Source organism: Cherax quadricarinatus, chromosome 26, assembly GCF_038502225.1.
Source record: "Cherax quadricarinatus isolate ZL_2023a chromosome 26, ASM3850222v1, whole genome shotgun sequence".
In the NCBI taxonomy this organism is placed as follows: Eukaryota; Metazoa; Arthropoda; class Malacostraca; order Decapoda; family Parastacidae; genus Cherax; species Cherax quadricarinatus.
Genome location: NC_091317.1, coordinates 30,434,680 through 30,450,798, shown reverse-complemented (window position 1 = coordinate 30,450,798; position 16,119 = coordinate 30,434,680). Strand labels below are relative to the sequence as shown.

Genomic DNA, 16,119 nt, shown 5'->3' with positions numbered 1-16,119 from the left:
TTTCAGTTTTGATGTCTAGTGTTAGTAATACATATAACATATAAGACAATATTGATGTTGATACTGACAGATAGATGATTCATCTTGTAAACAGATTATGTAAACTTAAGATATCGACAAATACTGTGCAGCCTCTCCTCACTTAACGACGGAGTTCCATGCATAAGACCACGCCGTTAAAAGAATTCATCGCTAAGTGAGGAACATACTATAATGGTAGTGGGTTTGTGTCAGCCATCTTTGATATTGTTTTAATGTCACCTTTGCACCATTTATAACATTTCTGGTTTATTTTTAAATGGTTTTACAGTTATATTATTTTTATTATCACACTGGCCGATTCCCACCAAGGCAGGGTGGCCCAAAAAAGAAAAACTTTCACCATCATTCACTCCATCACTGTCTTGCCAGAAGGGTGCTTTACACTACAGTTTTTAAACTGCAGCATTAACACCCCTCCTTCAGAGTGCAGGCACTGTACTTCCCATCTCCAGGACTCAAGTCCGGCCTGCCAGTTTCCCTGAACCCCTTCATAAATGTTACTTTGCTCACACTCCAACAGCACGTCAAGTATTAAAAACCATTTGTCTCCATTCACTCCTATCAAACACGCTCATGCATGCCTGCTGGAAGTCCAAGCCCCTCCCTCCAACCTTTCCTAGGCCAACCCCTACCCCGCCTTCCTTCCACTACAGACTGATACACTCTTGAAGTCACCACTCCAAAACTATATCCCCACCTGCTTTTAACATTTCTATCTTTATCCCATCAATCCCGGCTGCCTTACCCCGTTTCATTTTACCTACTGCCTCACGAACTTCCCCCACACTCACAACTGGCTCTTCCTCACTCCTACAAGATGTTATTCCTCCTTGCCCTATACACGAAATCACAGCTTCCCTATCTTCATCAACATTTAACAATTCCTCAAAATATTCCCTCCATCTTCCCAATACCTCTAACTCTCCAGTTAATAACTCTCCTCTCCTATTTTTAACTGACAAATCCATTTGTTCTCTAGGCTTCCTTAACTTGTTAATCTCACTCCAAAACTTTTTCTTATTTTCAACAAAATTTGTTGATAGCATCTCACCCACTCTCTCATTTGCTCTCTTTTTACATTCCTTCACCACTCTCTTTACCTCTCTCTTTTTCTCCATATACTCTTCCCTCCTTGCATCACTTCTACTTTGTAAAAACTTCTCATATGCTAACTTTTTCTCCCTTACTACTCTCTTTCCATCATCATTCCACCAATCGCTCCTCTTCCCTCCTGCACCCACTTTCCTGTAACCACAAACTTCTGCTGAACATTCTAACACTGCATTTTTAACCCTTTGAGGGTCGACAGGCCCTCTCCGAAACTCGTTCTCAGGGTCGGCCAAATTTAAAAAAAAAAAAATTATTTTCTCTTATGAAAAGATAGAGAATCTTTTCCCGATCATAAAGACACCAAAAGTTTGAAATTTGATAGAAAACTTACGGAATTATGCTCCCGCAAAGTTAGCGGTCTCAGCGATGTTTACGCATCGGCGATTTTGCCCACTTTGAGCCCCATTTTCGGCCAATTTCACTGTACTAGTCGACAAAAAACATGAATATTTCGCTAGAACTCCATTTTTTCTATCGAATGGATGCAAGAAACCACTCATTTAGGAAATTCAACTATCCAGTACAGTTGTCAGAATTTAGCAATTTTGCCAATTTCACACAAATTTCAAAAGATGCCAATTTCGGAATAGGGTCCAGAATAAACAAGAAAGACATTCCTGGCACTAAAATGACATTTCCTCTAGTCATTAGTCATGTCTCAAGTCCCCTCTTATATTCTTTTGCTTTCCACTTTGAATTTTTATTTTCACAAAAAATATAAGATTTACTGTTATGCAGACTACTGCATTAGTGTAAAAAATGGTATAAATATTATTGGTGCACTTGTGAAAGAATATTAGACTCACCAGTTGACGTGTATTGCATGCTTGGCACGATTTGTTTACTTTTGAAGTTTGGTAAAAATCGAACATTTCTGCTACTTTGAGCTCAATTTCAAGGCACCTTTCTTTGTAAAACCAGTCAAAATCATCTCAATTTCTGTAATATGTCTTCCATTCTATAAAATGAGACCAAGAAAACTAGAATACAACAATGAATACCATACGAAAATACACTGCAAAGTCGCTGATTTATTAAAAAAAAATGGTCAAAGTTTTTTTTTTCTCATTATGCACTGTGTGCTGCAGGATTTTTTTTAGACTGTGCACACTGACCACATAGACCCATTCTTTCATATGAAGGCCTACCAGCTTTCTCCCACTAGATTTGAGGCCGCTAGAATTTATGAGTACTAGTACGTCAAAAACCCCTACACGTAAAACGTACTAGTACGACGAAAACCCTCAAAGGGTTAAACCTACCCCATACCTCTTCGACCCCATTGCCTATGCTCTCATTAGCCCATCTATCCTCCAATAGCTGTTTATATCTTACCCTAACTGCCTCCTCTTTTAGTTTATAAACCTTCACCTCTCTCTTCCCTGATGCTTCTATTCTCCTTGTATCCCATCTACCTTTTACTCTCACTGTAGCTACAACTAGAAAGTGATCTGATATATCTGTGGCCCCTCTATAAACATGTACATCCTGAAGTCTACTCAACAGTCTTTTATCTACCAATACATAATCCAACAAACTACTGTCATTTTGAGACTGTATGACCGCAGGTTTAATCCCAGCCGGGGGTATGGTTTATTTGCAATCGTGTCATTACGATTTCTTGAGTCATCTTGTATACTTATTTATCCTCTTTTTCTTAAAATATGTATTACCTATAACTAAACCCCTTTCTATACAAAGTTCAATCAAAGGGCTCCCATTATCATTTACACCTGGCACCCCAAACTTACCTACCACACCCTCTCTAAAAGTTTCTCCTACTTTAGCATTCAGGTCCCCTTCCACAATTACTCTCTCACTTGGTTCAAAGGCTCCTATACATTCACTTAACATCTCCCAAAATCTCTCTCTCTCCTCTGCATTCCTCTCTTCTCCAGGTGCATACACACTTATTATGACCCACTTTTCGCATCCAACCTTTACTTTAATCCACATAATTCTTGAATTTACACATTCATATTCTCTTTTCTCCTTCCATAACTGATCCTTCAACATTACTGCTACCCCTTCCTTTGCTCTAACTCTCTCAGATACTCCAGATTTAATCCCATTTATTTCCCCCCTCCGAAACCCCTACCCCCTTCAGCTTTGTTTCGCTTAGGGCCAGGACATCCAACTTCTTTTTATTCATAATATCAGCAATCATCTGTTTCTTGTCATCCGTACTACATCCACGCACATTCAAACATCCCAGTTTTATAAAGTTTTTCTTCTTCTTTTTTGTAGTAAATGTCTACAGGAGAAGGAGTTACTACCCCATCGCTCCCTGCATTTTAGTCGCCTCATACGACACGCATGGCTTACGGAGGAAAGATTCTTTTCCACTTCCCCATGGACAATAGAAGAAATAAAGAAGAACAAGAGCTATTTAGAAAAAGGAGAAAAACCTAGATGTATGTATATATATATATGCATGTGCGTGTCTGTGAAGTGTGACCAAAGTGTAAGTAGGAGTAGCAAGATATCCCTGTTATCTAGCGTGTTTATGAGACAGAAAAAGAAACCAGCAATCCTACCATCATGCAAAACAGTTATAGGTTTCTGTTTCACAGTCATCTGGCAGGATGGTAGTACTTCCCTGGGTGGTTGCTGTCTACCAACCTACTACCTACAGTTGTGTACTGTATATTGAAAAAAAAAACAGAATAGAAGAAACCAGCTCTAATATACATTACTCAGGTATAAATACTAATCAGAGAGCCCGTTGTAAGTCCAAGGTGTCGGTAAATGAATATGTAGTTAAGTGAGGAGGGGCTGTACAGTAATGTAAATGTATTTTCTCTTTCTTGTGATTTTCTTAACATTTTCTTCTCTCTAGCTTACTTTGTTGTAACAGTGCAGTATATAATACATATAACATACAAAATATGTGTTAATTGACTGTTTATGTTATTGTTAAGGTTTCCGGTCAACAGTAGGCCATTAGTAGTAAAGTGTTTTAGGAGTCAAAAGTTATATGTATGCCGATTTTTGACTGCGTGTGAGGTCAGCACTCCTAACCCCCCCCCCCCTTTCTGCATTGTTCAAGGGTCAACTGTATTTACATACCATTCCAATCCCATTGTAAATGTTAATGGATTTTTAAAGTGGAAAGGCAGTTCATCCCAGATTTGATGAACTCTAAAACTTGTGATGCTGAGCATTTTCCCCTCATTGAATGTTATTGGTGAATGTGAGGTGGACATATTAAGACACATGAAGCTGGGAATTTAATGACTGCAAAAACTGGAAGATCAAACAGTAAGAAGAACTGTGGAAATGGCATGCAAAGTGCTGTGAGGCATAGACTGTGTAGATAAGGCTAGGCTCTTTGTCACAAGAACACAAGGTCATAATTGGCTCTCTTTGTAAGGGCTGCAACATCAGCATAAGGTCATGATTGACTCTTTCTTTGGGATGCAACAAGAATACAGGGTCATTGTTGGGATTTAGACCCTTAAATGAGTCACAGGGATATCTTAAAACATTTCTTGAATATTAAAAAGGGAAATGTTAAATTAATTTATCTTCAACAGCTCAGCCTCTCCTCTTGCACCCCTGTCAACCTCACACTTGAACGAGTTATCACAAATAGTGAGACATCGATAATGAAGTGCACAAGGAATGAGAGTGAAGGAATGAAAGGTGTCTGATGGTTGTCTACAAGTGCTGTTGATTGTAGCCTCAAACTAAGCATTTATTATTTTATTCCACATTTGGATGGAATTCCAGTAAACATTCAGTAGTAATGTGGCCACTCACAATTGTAAATCTATAGCTGTTCAACACGATGGTGACTAATTAGGAAGAGAATAAATAAATGGAAAGCGATGAGGGACCATGTTACAGTTCTGAACAACCATCACAGAAGATACGCCGACACTCCAAGTCGAAGGGAGGACAATGGCTGGCAATGCCATGGTAACTCTATGTGAATTAAAAAAATAATATCCCTTTAGTTGATATGAAGTTTTATATTTAATGCTCCATAAATTTTTATACAATTCTATTAAATGTAATGCATAAATCATCCTCAGCAGTTTACCTACAAATGAAGAATTAGGACTGTGGGAAGGGCACTAAAAAGATATTATCACAATACAATACAATTTTTATTTCTTTATGCAGTACAAATAATGTAGTTTACATGTAATAAAACATTGGTAGACACAAAAGAAAACCACTAGTATGCAATACATTTCAATTATTATTATAATCAAGGGGGAAGCGCTAAACCCGGAGGATTATACAGCGCCTGGGGGGGGGATGTGGAAGGCATTCAGGCTTAACTCGGGGAACTGGAGCACAGATCCAATTCCCTAAATCAAGAGCCCCTCACCAACATCAAGGAACCTTCCTTGAGGGGAATACATTTCAAGCAAACTAATCCTAATTATTCAGTGTTACTCAAGATTTAGACATTGACTATTAATTAGAATTTCATATGTAGTCATATGTACAATAAGAAAGGTAGCTAATGAACAAATGGTACAATTTGAAAAGTATGACTAATTATTTCAAACTGATTCAATGGAACAAGCAGTCAGTGCTACAACCATTTAAAACTTTAAAAATCTTTGAGATAGATTAACTGCTGACAACTGTTACAAATACTGAAGATGGATGGACATGACAGGCTTAATACCCTTTCACCTCCAGTAGGTAATTGCAAATGGGTAACCACAGAGGTGACAGGTACCTGTTAGTTACAAATAATTACTTGTATGGAAACTGTTGTAAGAGGAAATTCTGTATATATTGTCAGCTTAACCTAGAATCCACTACTGTGTACAGTGTCATACATTACATTGTAAATATACATCCCATGCATTTGAGAGATGACTCACTCATGCAAATTCGCCACAATGAGAGAGAGAGAGAGAGTGTGTGAGAGAGAGAGTGTGAGTGTGAGAGAGTGTGAGTGTGAGAGAGTGTGAGTGTGAGAGAGTGTGAGTGTGAGAGAGTGTGAGTGTGAGAGAGTGTGAGTGTGAGAGAGTGTGAGTGTGAGAGAGTGTGAGTGTGAGAGAGTGTGAGTGTGAGTGTGAGTGTGTGTGTGAGTGTGTGTGTGTGTGTGTGAGTGTGTGTGTGAGTGTGTGTGTGAGTGTGTGTGTGTGTGTGTGTGTGTGTGTGTGTGTGTGTGTGTGTGTGTGTGTGTGTGTGTGTGTATGTGCGTGCATGCATACTCACCTAATTGTGGTTGCATGGGTCGAGACTCAGCTCCTGGCCCTGCCTCTTCACTGACAGCTACAGGGTCCTCCCTCTCCCTGCTCCATGAGCTTTATCATACCTCGTCTTAAAACTATGTATGGTTCCTGCCTTCACTACATTTCTTGCCAGACTATTCCACTTCCTAATAACTCTGTGGTTGAAGAAATACTTCCTAACATCCCTTTGATTCATCTCAGTCTTCAGTTTTCAATTGTGACCCCTTGTTTCTGTGACCCATCTCTGGAACATCCTGTCTCTGTCCACCTTGTCTATTCCATGCAGTATTTGGATGTTGTTATCATGTCTCCCCTGACCCTCCTGTTCTCCAGTGTCGTCAGACCAATTTCCCTTAACCTTTCTTCATAGGACATTCCCTTTAGCTCTGGAACCAGCCTTGTTGCAAACCTTTGCACTTTCTCTAATTTCTTGACATGTTTGACCAAGTGTGGGTTCCAAACTGGTGCTGCATATTCCAGTATGGGCCTGACGTACACAGTGTATAAAGTCTTGAACGATTCCTTACTGAGGTACCGGAATGCTATTTTCAGGTTTGCCAGGCACTCACATGCCGCAGCAGTTATCTGGTTAATGTGTGCTTCTGGCAACGTTCTCGATATTTCACTTACTCATAGATCTTTTTCCTTGAGTGAGGTTTGCAGTCTTTGGCCTCCTAGCTTATACTCTGTCTGCAGTCTTCTTTGCCCTTCTCTGATCTTCATGACTTTGCATTTGGCGGGGTTAAATTCTAGGAGCCATTTGCTGGACCACGAATCCAGCCTGTCCAGGTCTCCTTGTAGACCTGTCTGGTCTGCATCTGATTTAATTCTCCTCATTAACTTCGCATCATCTGCAAACAGGGACACTTTTGAGTCTATCCCTTCCGTCATGTCGTTCACATATACCAAGAATAGCACTGGTCCCAGGACTGACCCCTGTGGGACCCCGCTTGTCACATGCGCCCACTGTAATACCTCATCACGGACCATGACTCGCTGTTGCCTCCCTATTAGGCATTCTCTGATCCATTGCAGTGCCCTTCCTGTTATATGTGCCTGATCCTCTAGCTTCTGTACTACTCTCTTGTAAGGAACCGTGTTGAAGGCCTTCTTGCAGTCCAAGAAAATGCAGTCAACCCCACCCCTTCCCCTCATTTCTTACTTCAGTTACCTTGTCATAAAACTCTAGTAGGTTTGTGACACAGGATTTTCCTTCCATGAATCAGTGCTGGCTGTCGTTTATAACCTTGTTCCGCTCCAGGTGCTCCATCACTCTCTTCCTGATAATCTTCTCCATGACTTTGCGTACTATACACGTCAGTGACACTGGTCTATAGTTTAGTGCTTCATTTCTGTCTTCTTTCTTAAAGATGGGGACTACATTTGCCATCTTCCATACTTCAGGTAGTTGCCCAGTTTCAAGGGAAGTGTTGAAATTTTTGGTTAGTGGCATGCACAGTGTCTCTGCTTCCTCTCTAAGGACCTATGGAGAGATGTCCAGTCCCACCGCCTTTGAGGTATCGAGGTCACTTAGGAGCTTCTTCACCTCATTTGTGTGTAATTCATCCAACACTTGTTGGTATATCCCTTGTTGGTGTACCCCACTGTTTTGATTCCCAGTGTCCCTTAAACCTCCACTGTAAATACTTCCTGAAATCTCATGTTGAGCTCCTCACATACTTTTTTGTCATTTCTTGTGAGCTCCCCACCTTCTTTCCTCAGCATGATTGCCTGGTCCTTGACTGTTGTCTTCCTCCTGATGTGGCTGTAAAGCAGTTTCGGGCCAGACTTGACTTTCGATGCTGTGTCATTTTTGTACTGCTGCTGGGCCTCCCTCCTTATCTGTGCATACTCGTCTCTGGCTCATTGACTAATCTCTTTATTTTCCTGAGTCCTTTGCTTTCTGTACTTTTTCCATTCTCATGAGCACTTAATTTTTGCCTCCCTACACCTTCGAGTAAACCAAGGGCTCGTTCTGTTCTTCCCATTATTTCTGTTACCCTTGGGAACAAACCTTTCCTCTGCCTCCTTGCATTTTGTTGTTACATAGCCCATCATTTCGTTTACTGACTTTCTTACCAACTCTCGTTCCCACTGAACCTCCTGCAGGAAGGTCCTCATACCTGTGTAGTCCCTCCTTTTATAGTTTGGCTTTTCCCTTTCTACTCCTGTTACCCTCTCCACTTGTAACTCCACGATGTATTCAAAGCTCAGAACCATGTGGTCACTTGCTCCAAGGGGCCTTTCATATGTGATGTCCTCAATGTCTGAGCTACTCAGGGTGAACACAAGGTCCAGTTTTGCTGGTTCATCCTCCCCTCTCTCTCTGGTAGTGTCCCTAACATGTTGATGAATGAGGTTTGTCAGTATCACATCCATCATTTTGGCTCTCCATGTTTTGGGACCCCCATGTGGCTCCAGGTTTTCCCAGTCAATCTCCCTGTGGTTGAAGTCGCCTATAACCAGTAACTTTGCTCTACTCGAGTGAGCCCTTCTTGCCACCTTAGCTAATGTGTCCACCTTTGCTCTGTTGCACTCATCATATTCCTCTCTTGGCCTCCTGCAGTTCTGTGGTGGGTTATACATCACTGCAATGACTACCTTGTGTTTCCCTGACTGAACTGTATCTACTATGTAGTCCCTTTCTCCAGTCTTGTCCATTCCTTCCATTTCTTGATAACCCCACCAGTTTTTAATTAGTAGTGCAACCCCGCCTCCTCCTCCTCCTATCCTTCCTCAAGATCTGATATCCGGGTGGGAAGATTGCATCTGTTATTGTGCCAGTGAGTTTTGTTTCTGTGACCGCTATGATGTCTGGAGACATCTTGATTCTTTCATGCCACTCCTCACATTTATTTATTGTGTGTGTGTGTATGTGAGAGAGAGAGAGAGAGAGAGATTTTGTGTGTGTGTGTGTGTGTGTGTGTGTGTATGTGAGAGAGAGAGAGAGAGAGAGAGAGAGATTTTGTGTGTGTGTGTGTGTGTGTGTGAGAGAGAGAGGTACCTTGACACCAGGGTTGTTGTTGGTTCCTTGTCACCAGGGTGGTTGTTATTGGTTCCTTGACACCAGGGTGGTTGTTAGTGCCTTGACACCAGGGTTGTTGGTGTTGGTTCCTTGACACCAGGGTTGGTGTTTGTTCCTTGACACTAAGGTTCTTGTTGGTTCCTTGACACCAGGGTTGTTGTTGTTGTTGGTTCTATGACACCAGGGTTGTTGATATTCATTCCTTGACACCAGGGCTGTTGTTGTTGGTTACTTGACACCAGGCTTGTTGTGTTGCTTTCTTAACACCAGGGTTATTGTTGGTTCCTTGACACTAAGGTTGTTGTTGATTCCTTGACACCAGGGTTGTGTTTTTGGTTCTTGACACAAGGGTTGTTGCTGTTGTTGTTGTTGGTTCCTTGACACCAGGGTTGATGTTGTTGGTTCCTTGACACCAGGGTTGTTGTTAGTTCCTTGACACCAGGGTTGTTGTTGTTGTTGGTTCATTGACATCAGGGTTGTTGATATTCATTCCTTGACACCAGGGCTGTTGTTGCTGGTTCCTTGACACCAGGGTTGTGTTGCTTTCTTGACACCAGGGTTATTGTTGGTTCCTTGACACTATGGTTGTTGTTGGTTCTGTGACACCAGGGTTGTTGTTTTTGGTTCTTGTCACATGGGTTCTTGTTGTTGTTGGTTCCTTGACACTATGGTTGTTGTTGGTTCTGTGACACCAGGGTTGTTGTTTTTGGTTCTTGTCACATGGGTTCTTGTTGTTGTTGGTTCCTTGACACCAAGGTTGTTGTTGGTTTCTTGACACCAGGGTTGTTCTTAATTCCTTGACACCAGGGTTGTTGTTGTTGGTTCCTTGACACCAGGGTTGTTGTTTGTTCCTTGATACCAGGGTTGTTCTTGTTGGTTCTTTGACATCAGGGTTGTTGTTGTTGATTCCTTGATGCCAGGGTTGTTGTTGATGGTTCCTTGATACCAGGGTTGTTCTTGTTGGTTCTTTGATGCCAGGGTTGTTTTTGTTGGTTCCTTGATGGCAGGGTTGTTCTTGATTCCTTGACATCATGGTTGTTGTTGGTTCCTTGACACCAGGATTGTTGTTGGTTCCTTGACACCAGGGTTGTTGTTGTTGGTTCTTTGACACCAGGGTTGTTGTTGTTGATGGTTCCTTGGCACCAGGGTTGTTATTGTTGGTTCCTTGACACCAGGGTTGTTGTTGTTGGTTCCTTGACACCAGGGTTGTTGTTGTTGGTTTCTTGACACCAGGGTTGTTGTTGGTTCCTTGACACCAGGGTTGTTGTTGGTTCCTTGACACCAGGGTTGTTGTTGTTGGTTCCTTGACACCAGGGTTGTTGTTGTTGGTTCCTTGACACCAGGGTTGTTGTTGTTGGTTCCTTGACACCAGGGTTGTTATTGTTGGTTCCTTGACACCAGGGTTGTTGTTGTTGGTTCCTTGACACCAGGGTTGTTGTTGTTGGTTCCTTGACACCAGGGTTGTTGTTGTTGGTTCCTTGACACCAGGGTTGTTGTTGTTGGTTCCTTGACACCAGGGTTGTTGTTGTTGGTTCCTTGACACCAGGGTTGTTGTTGTTGGTTCCTTGACACCAGGGTTGTTATTGTTGGTTCCTTGACACCAGGGTTGTTGTTGTTGGTTCCTTGACACCAGGGTTGTTGTTGTTGGTTCCTTGACACCAGGGTTGTTGTTGTTGGTTCCTTGACACCAGGGTTGTTGTTGTTGGTTCCTTGACACCAGGGTTGTTGTTGTGCAAGAAAGGTATAAAATACCGACAATATGAAAGTTAAGACACATGTGCAACATCTGGATATCTTTATTGTAGACGTTTTGCCATCCAGTGGCTTTATCAATACAGATTCTAGGACATAATTTTAAGACAGTAGAACTATATACAAAAGATGAGGTAATCAGTCCCTCAGCCTTGGAGTTAGTGTTCACAGCATCGTGGTGAACACTAACTCCAAGGCTGAGGGACTGACTACCTCATCTTTTGTATATAGTTCTACTGTCTTCCAATTATGTCCTAGAATCTGTATTGATAAAGCCACTGGATGGCGAAACGTCTACAATAAAGATACCCAGATGTTGCACATGTGTCTTAACTTTCACAGGGTTGTTGTTGTTGGTTCCTTGACACCAAGGTTGTTGTTGGTTCCTTGATGCCAGGGTTGTTGTTGGTTCATTGACACCAAGGCTGTTGTTGTTGGTTCCTTGACACCAAGGTTGTTGTTGGTTCCTTGACACTAGGGTTGTTGTTGGTTCCTTGACACCAGGGTGGTTGTTGTTGGTTTTTTGACACCAGGGTTGTTGTTGGTTCCTTGACACCAGGGTTGTTGTTGGTTCCTTGACACCAGGGTTGTTGTTGTTGGTTCCTTGACACCAGGGTTGTTGTTGGTTCCTTGACACCAGGGTTGTTGTTGTTGGTTCCTTGACACCCGGGTTGTTGTTGGTTCCTTGACACCAGGGTTGTTGTTGTTGGTTCCTTGACACCAGGGTTGTTGTTGTTGGTTCCTTGACACCAGGGTTGTTGTTGTTGGTTCCTTGACACCAGGGTTGTTGTTGTGCAAGAAAGGTATAAAATACCGACAATATGAAAGTTAAGACACATGTGCAACATCTGGATATCTTTATTGTAGACGTTTTGCCATCCAGTGGCTTTATCAATACAGATTCTAGGACATAATTTTAAGACAGTAGAACTATATACAAAAGATGAGGTAATCAGTCCCTCTGCCTTGGAGTTAGTGTTCACAGCATCGTGGTGAACACTAACTCCAAGGCTGAGGGACTGACTACCTCATCAGATTGGAGGGAGAGAGTATGGAGGAGGTGAATGTGTTCAGAGATTTGGGAGTGGACGTGTCAGCAGATGGGTCTATAAACGATGAGGTGAATCATAGAATTGATGTGGGAAAAAGGGTGAGTGGTGCACTTAGGAGTCTGTGGAGACAAAAAATTTGTCCATGGAAGCAAAGAAGGGAATGTATGAAAGTATAGTTATACCAACACACTTATATGGGTGTGAAGCATGGGTGGTGAATGTTGCAACAAGGAGAAGGCTGGAGGTAGTGGAGATGTCATGTCTGAGGTCAATGTGTAATGTGAATATAATGCAGAGAATTCATAGTTTGGAAATTAGGAGGAGGTGCAGGATTACCAAAACCATTATCCAGAGGGCTGAGGAGGGGTTGTTGAGGTAGTTTGGACATGTAGAGAGGGTGGAACAAAATAGAATGACTTCAAGAGTGTATGAATCTGTAGTGGAGGGAAGGCAGAGTAGGGGTTGGCCTAGGAAAGGTTGGAGGGAGGGGGTAAAGGAGGTTTTGTGTTCGAGGGACTTGAACTTCCACCAAGCATGCGTGAGCATATTTGATAGGAGTGAGTGGAGACAAATGTTTTTTTAGGATTTGACATGATAGAGTGTGAGCAAGGTAACATTTATGAAGGGATTCAAGGAAACTGGCAGGCCGGACTTGAGTCCTGGAGATGGGAAGTACAGTGTCTACACTCTGAAGGAGGGGTGTTAATGTTGCACTTTTATAACTGTAGTGTAAAGCACACTTCTGGCAAGACAGTGATGGAGTGAGTGATGGTGAAAGTTCTGCTTTTTTGGGCCACCCTGTCTTGGTGGGAAATGGCCTATGTGTTAATAAAAATAAATAATATGGGTTTAGCACTTAGCATTAGAATAATACAGTCACTCCTTGATTTATGATGTGGTTATGTTCCAATGAATCCATTGTAAGTTGAAAATACTGTTGTAATTGAATGTGAGTGTGATATGCTAAATAACCAAGTAAATAAATAACTTCTGTCACTGAATAAGTAAATAAATAAATAATTACTCTAACTAATACCAGTATTGAAAAGTAAAAACAGAAAAAAAATACAGCCTCTCCTCACTTAGCGACGTACTCATTTACCGACGACTCAGACTTACAATGGGCTCTCTGACCAGAATGGATACCTAAATAATGTATATTAGTGCTGATTTCCTCTATTCTTTTTATTACAGTATACAGTACACTACTGTATAAACATTTAAAAATATAACAGAATTGTTATAAATGGTGCAAAGGTGACATTAAAACGATATCAAAGATGGTTGACACAAACCTACTACTACCATTATAGCATGCTCCTCACTTAGCGATAAATTCGTTCACCAGCGTGGTCTTAGGAACAGAACACTGTCGTTAAGTGAGGAGAGGCTGTACAAGTTATGGACTTGCCACCTTCATGCTGGGTAGTTATCGTAAGTTTAATGTTAAAAGTAATCGCTTTTGCACTATCGTGAAGTCAAAATATCGTATGTCAATCCATCATAAGTTGAGAAGAACCTGTAATTAAAATTATTTATGCAGAGAAGCTTTAGCTACTAAACATGAATAAATTTTTTTTATAAATAGACCAAATGAGCAGCTGTTTCACTTATTTTTATTTTTATTTTTGTATTAAACAGGTGAAGAAACAAATAGATGAGATGAATGACTACCGGCCGTACTTTACGTGGTGGGTGACAACTGTACAAGTGTTCATTCTTCTGCTCTCCATCATGTGTTATGGCTTGGCTCCAAAAGGCTTCACTCTACAGCAGCAGTCAGGACAGGTTAGCATCTGACATTAAGTTTTAGAGCTTAATGTCTTCTTGTTTCATGGGTTAATATAATAACAAGTGATAATGATATGTCAATATGATGTTAACATTTTGTACCCTCTTATGAATGACTAACAGTGTATGAAGTTTAACTGAATTTTTTCCTTTAAAATGTGAATATAAAATGTTGGACTTTTTCATTTGGAGACCAGTAATCAAATTCTTTATTTCTTTTATTCAGTATATAATTAATGTAGTTTACATGTAATAAAATATTTGTAGGCACAAAAGAAAGCCACTAGCATGCGGTGCATTTCAGGCAGACTAATCCTAGTTCTTAACCCATAAACGGTCCAAACGTATATATACGTTTTTTCAACATTTGAAAGTATGTAAAAAAAGTAGATTTTCTTTTTGTTTTTTTACATTTGAAAATGTGTAAAAAAACTTTGATCTACTTTTTTTTTTTGTTATATTTGAAAATATGTAAAAAAATGTAGATCTACTTTTGTAGCACTACACATGTGAACGTAGATCTGCTTGGACCGTTTACGGGTTAATTAAGCCTTGGAGGGCAGGTGCCTTAGCAGTATGGCTTTGAAATGCTGGTCGGTGCTGTAGTTCTGCACTATGAGTTCAGCTCTCTCAGATAAGCAGTGAGTAGGCCTAGATATGAGAGAATGGGTCGGTGCAGAAAGTGTGCACCACATAAAAGAAATCCTGCAGCATGCAGTGCATAATGGGAAAAAAGAGTGACCATGTTTTTTGTTTAAAATACCGAATTTGCAGTGTATTTTCGTATAGGTTTTATGGTTGTATTCACAGTTTCTTGGTCTCTTTTGATAGAATGGAAGATATATTACAGAAATAGAAATGATTTTGATTAGTTTCAGGACTGAAAGTAGCTTGAAATTGAGCTCAAAGTAGCGGAAATGTTCGATTTTTGTTGATATTCAAGAGTAGACAAATTATGTCACTTGTTCAATACGCATCCAACTGGTGGTCTAATATGCATTCAAGAAGGACATTTAGGTGTAGGGAGATTTTTTCATTCATCTATGGCTACAAGGATGTGTCATCATTGGGGAGGATAGGCCTTGGTGAATCTTTCCATATATTCTGATGAGTATTTACAATGTGAGGAACAGTGCATGCACACCTAGATGGATGCTTCTCTCAGTTTATACACACTTAAAGTATACTTTTAATCCCAGTATATCTGTATTAGTGATTATTCTTGACTGGTGGTGAAGAGGTGACTGACAGCCTTAATGACCATCATTTGTCAGTATGCTTTAAGCCCAGTTAGCCAACCAACCAGCCTTAGCTCAAAAAAATATTTATGGTCAGTTTGCATTTATTTATTTATTTATTTAGTAATTTAAGCATACAAACAGAGGTACAAAAAATACAGGTAAGAGCAGCATGCCAAAGCCACTTATATGCATAGCATTACGGGCTGGCTTAAAATTAACTTAAGATTAACTAAGCAATGATGAAATCAGTGATAAAACATTATTGTAAACAGATAACTATAAAGCACAAATGAGTATTACAAAGACAGGTCATATGGTTGCTTGCATTGCTGTACATTCAGTCGAATGGAGTATTCTGTTAGGTAGTGTATTTAAAAAAATAATAAAGTTAGATTGGGTCCTAGGTTTAACATTTGTGTGATATAATTGTGAGTAACATATAGGATATACAATTTATAAGGTTCAGTTATTCAGTATTTATTTGGTTTTGAGTGAGTAAGTGATCTTTGAGAAGAGACTTGAATTTATAAACAGGTAGTGTTTCTTTTATATTTACAGGTAATGAATTCCAGATTTTAGGGCCTTTTATGTGCATTGAGTTTTTGCATAGCGTGAGATGGACACGAGGAACATCAAAGAGTGATCTGTGCCTTGTGTTATGGTCATGTGTTCTGTTGAGGTTGGCAAGGAGATGTTTGAGGGGAGGGTTAATATCAGAGTTAAGTGTTCTATGTATGTAATAGGTGCAATAATAAGTATGGATGTTTTGTATGGTGAGTAGGTTGAGTGTTTTGAATATTGGTGGAGTGTGTTGCCTGTAGTGAGAATTTGTTATCATTCTAACTGCAGTTTTAAAGAGGAAAGGAATTATTGTGCATTGCTGAATTTAAGAAATCATCAGA

The 16,119-nt window shown here is 40.4% G+C and overlaps 1 protein-coding gene across 6 annotated transcripts in view; it reads left to right on the top strand.

Annotated features, from left to right (window-relative positions):
• rho-5 (rhomboid-5) overlaps nucleotides 1-16,119 on the top strand; it is a 318,955-nt gene that overhangs the window by 236,747 nt on the left and 66,089 nt on the right. For all 6 annotated transcript variants that reach the window (XR_008407475.2, XM_053780640.2, XM_053780642.2 and 3 more), the window contains one exon: nucleotides 13,827-13,973. Coding sequence is in view for 5 of the 6 variants with exons in the window: in XM_053780640.2 (XP_053636615.1) it covers nucleotides 13,827-13,973 (147 nt within the window). In the remaining variant the exon portion in view is untranslated. The remainder of the gene's footprint in view (nucleotides 1-13,826; nucleotides 13,974-16,119) is intronic.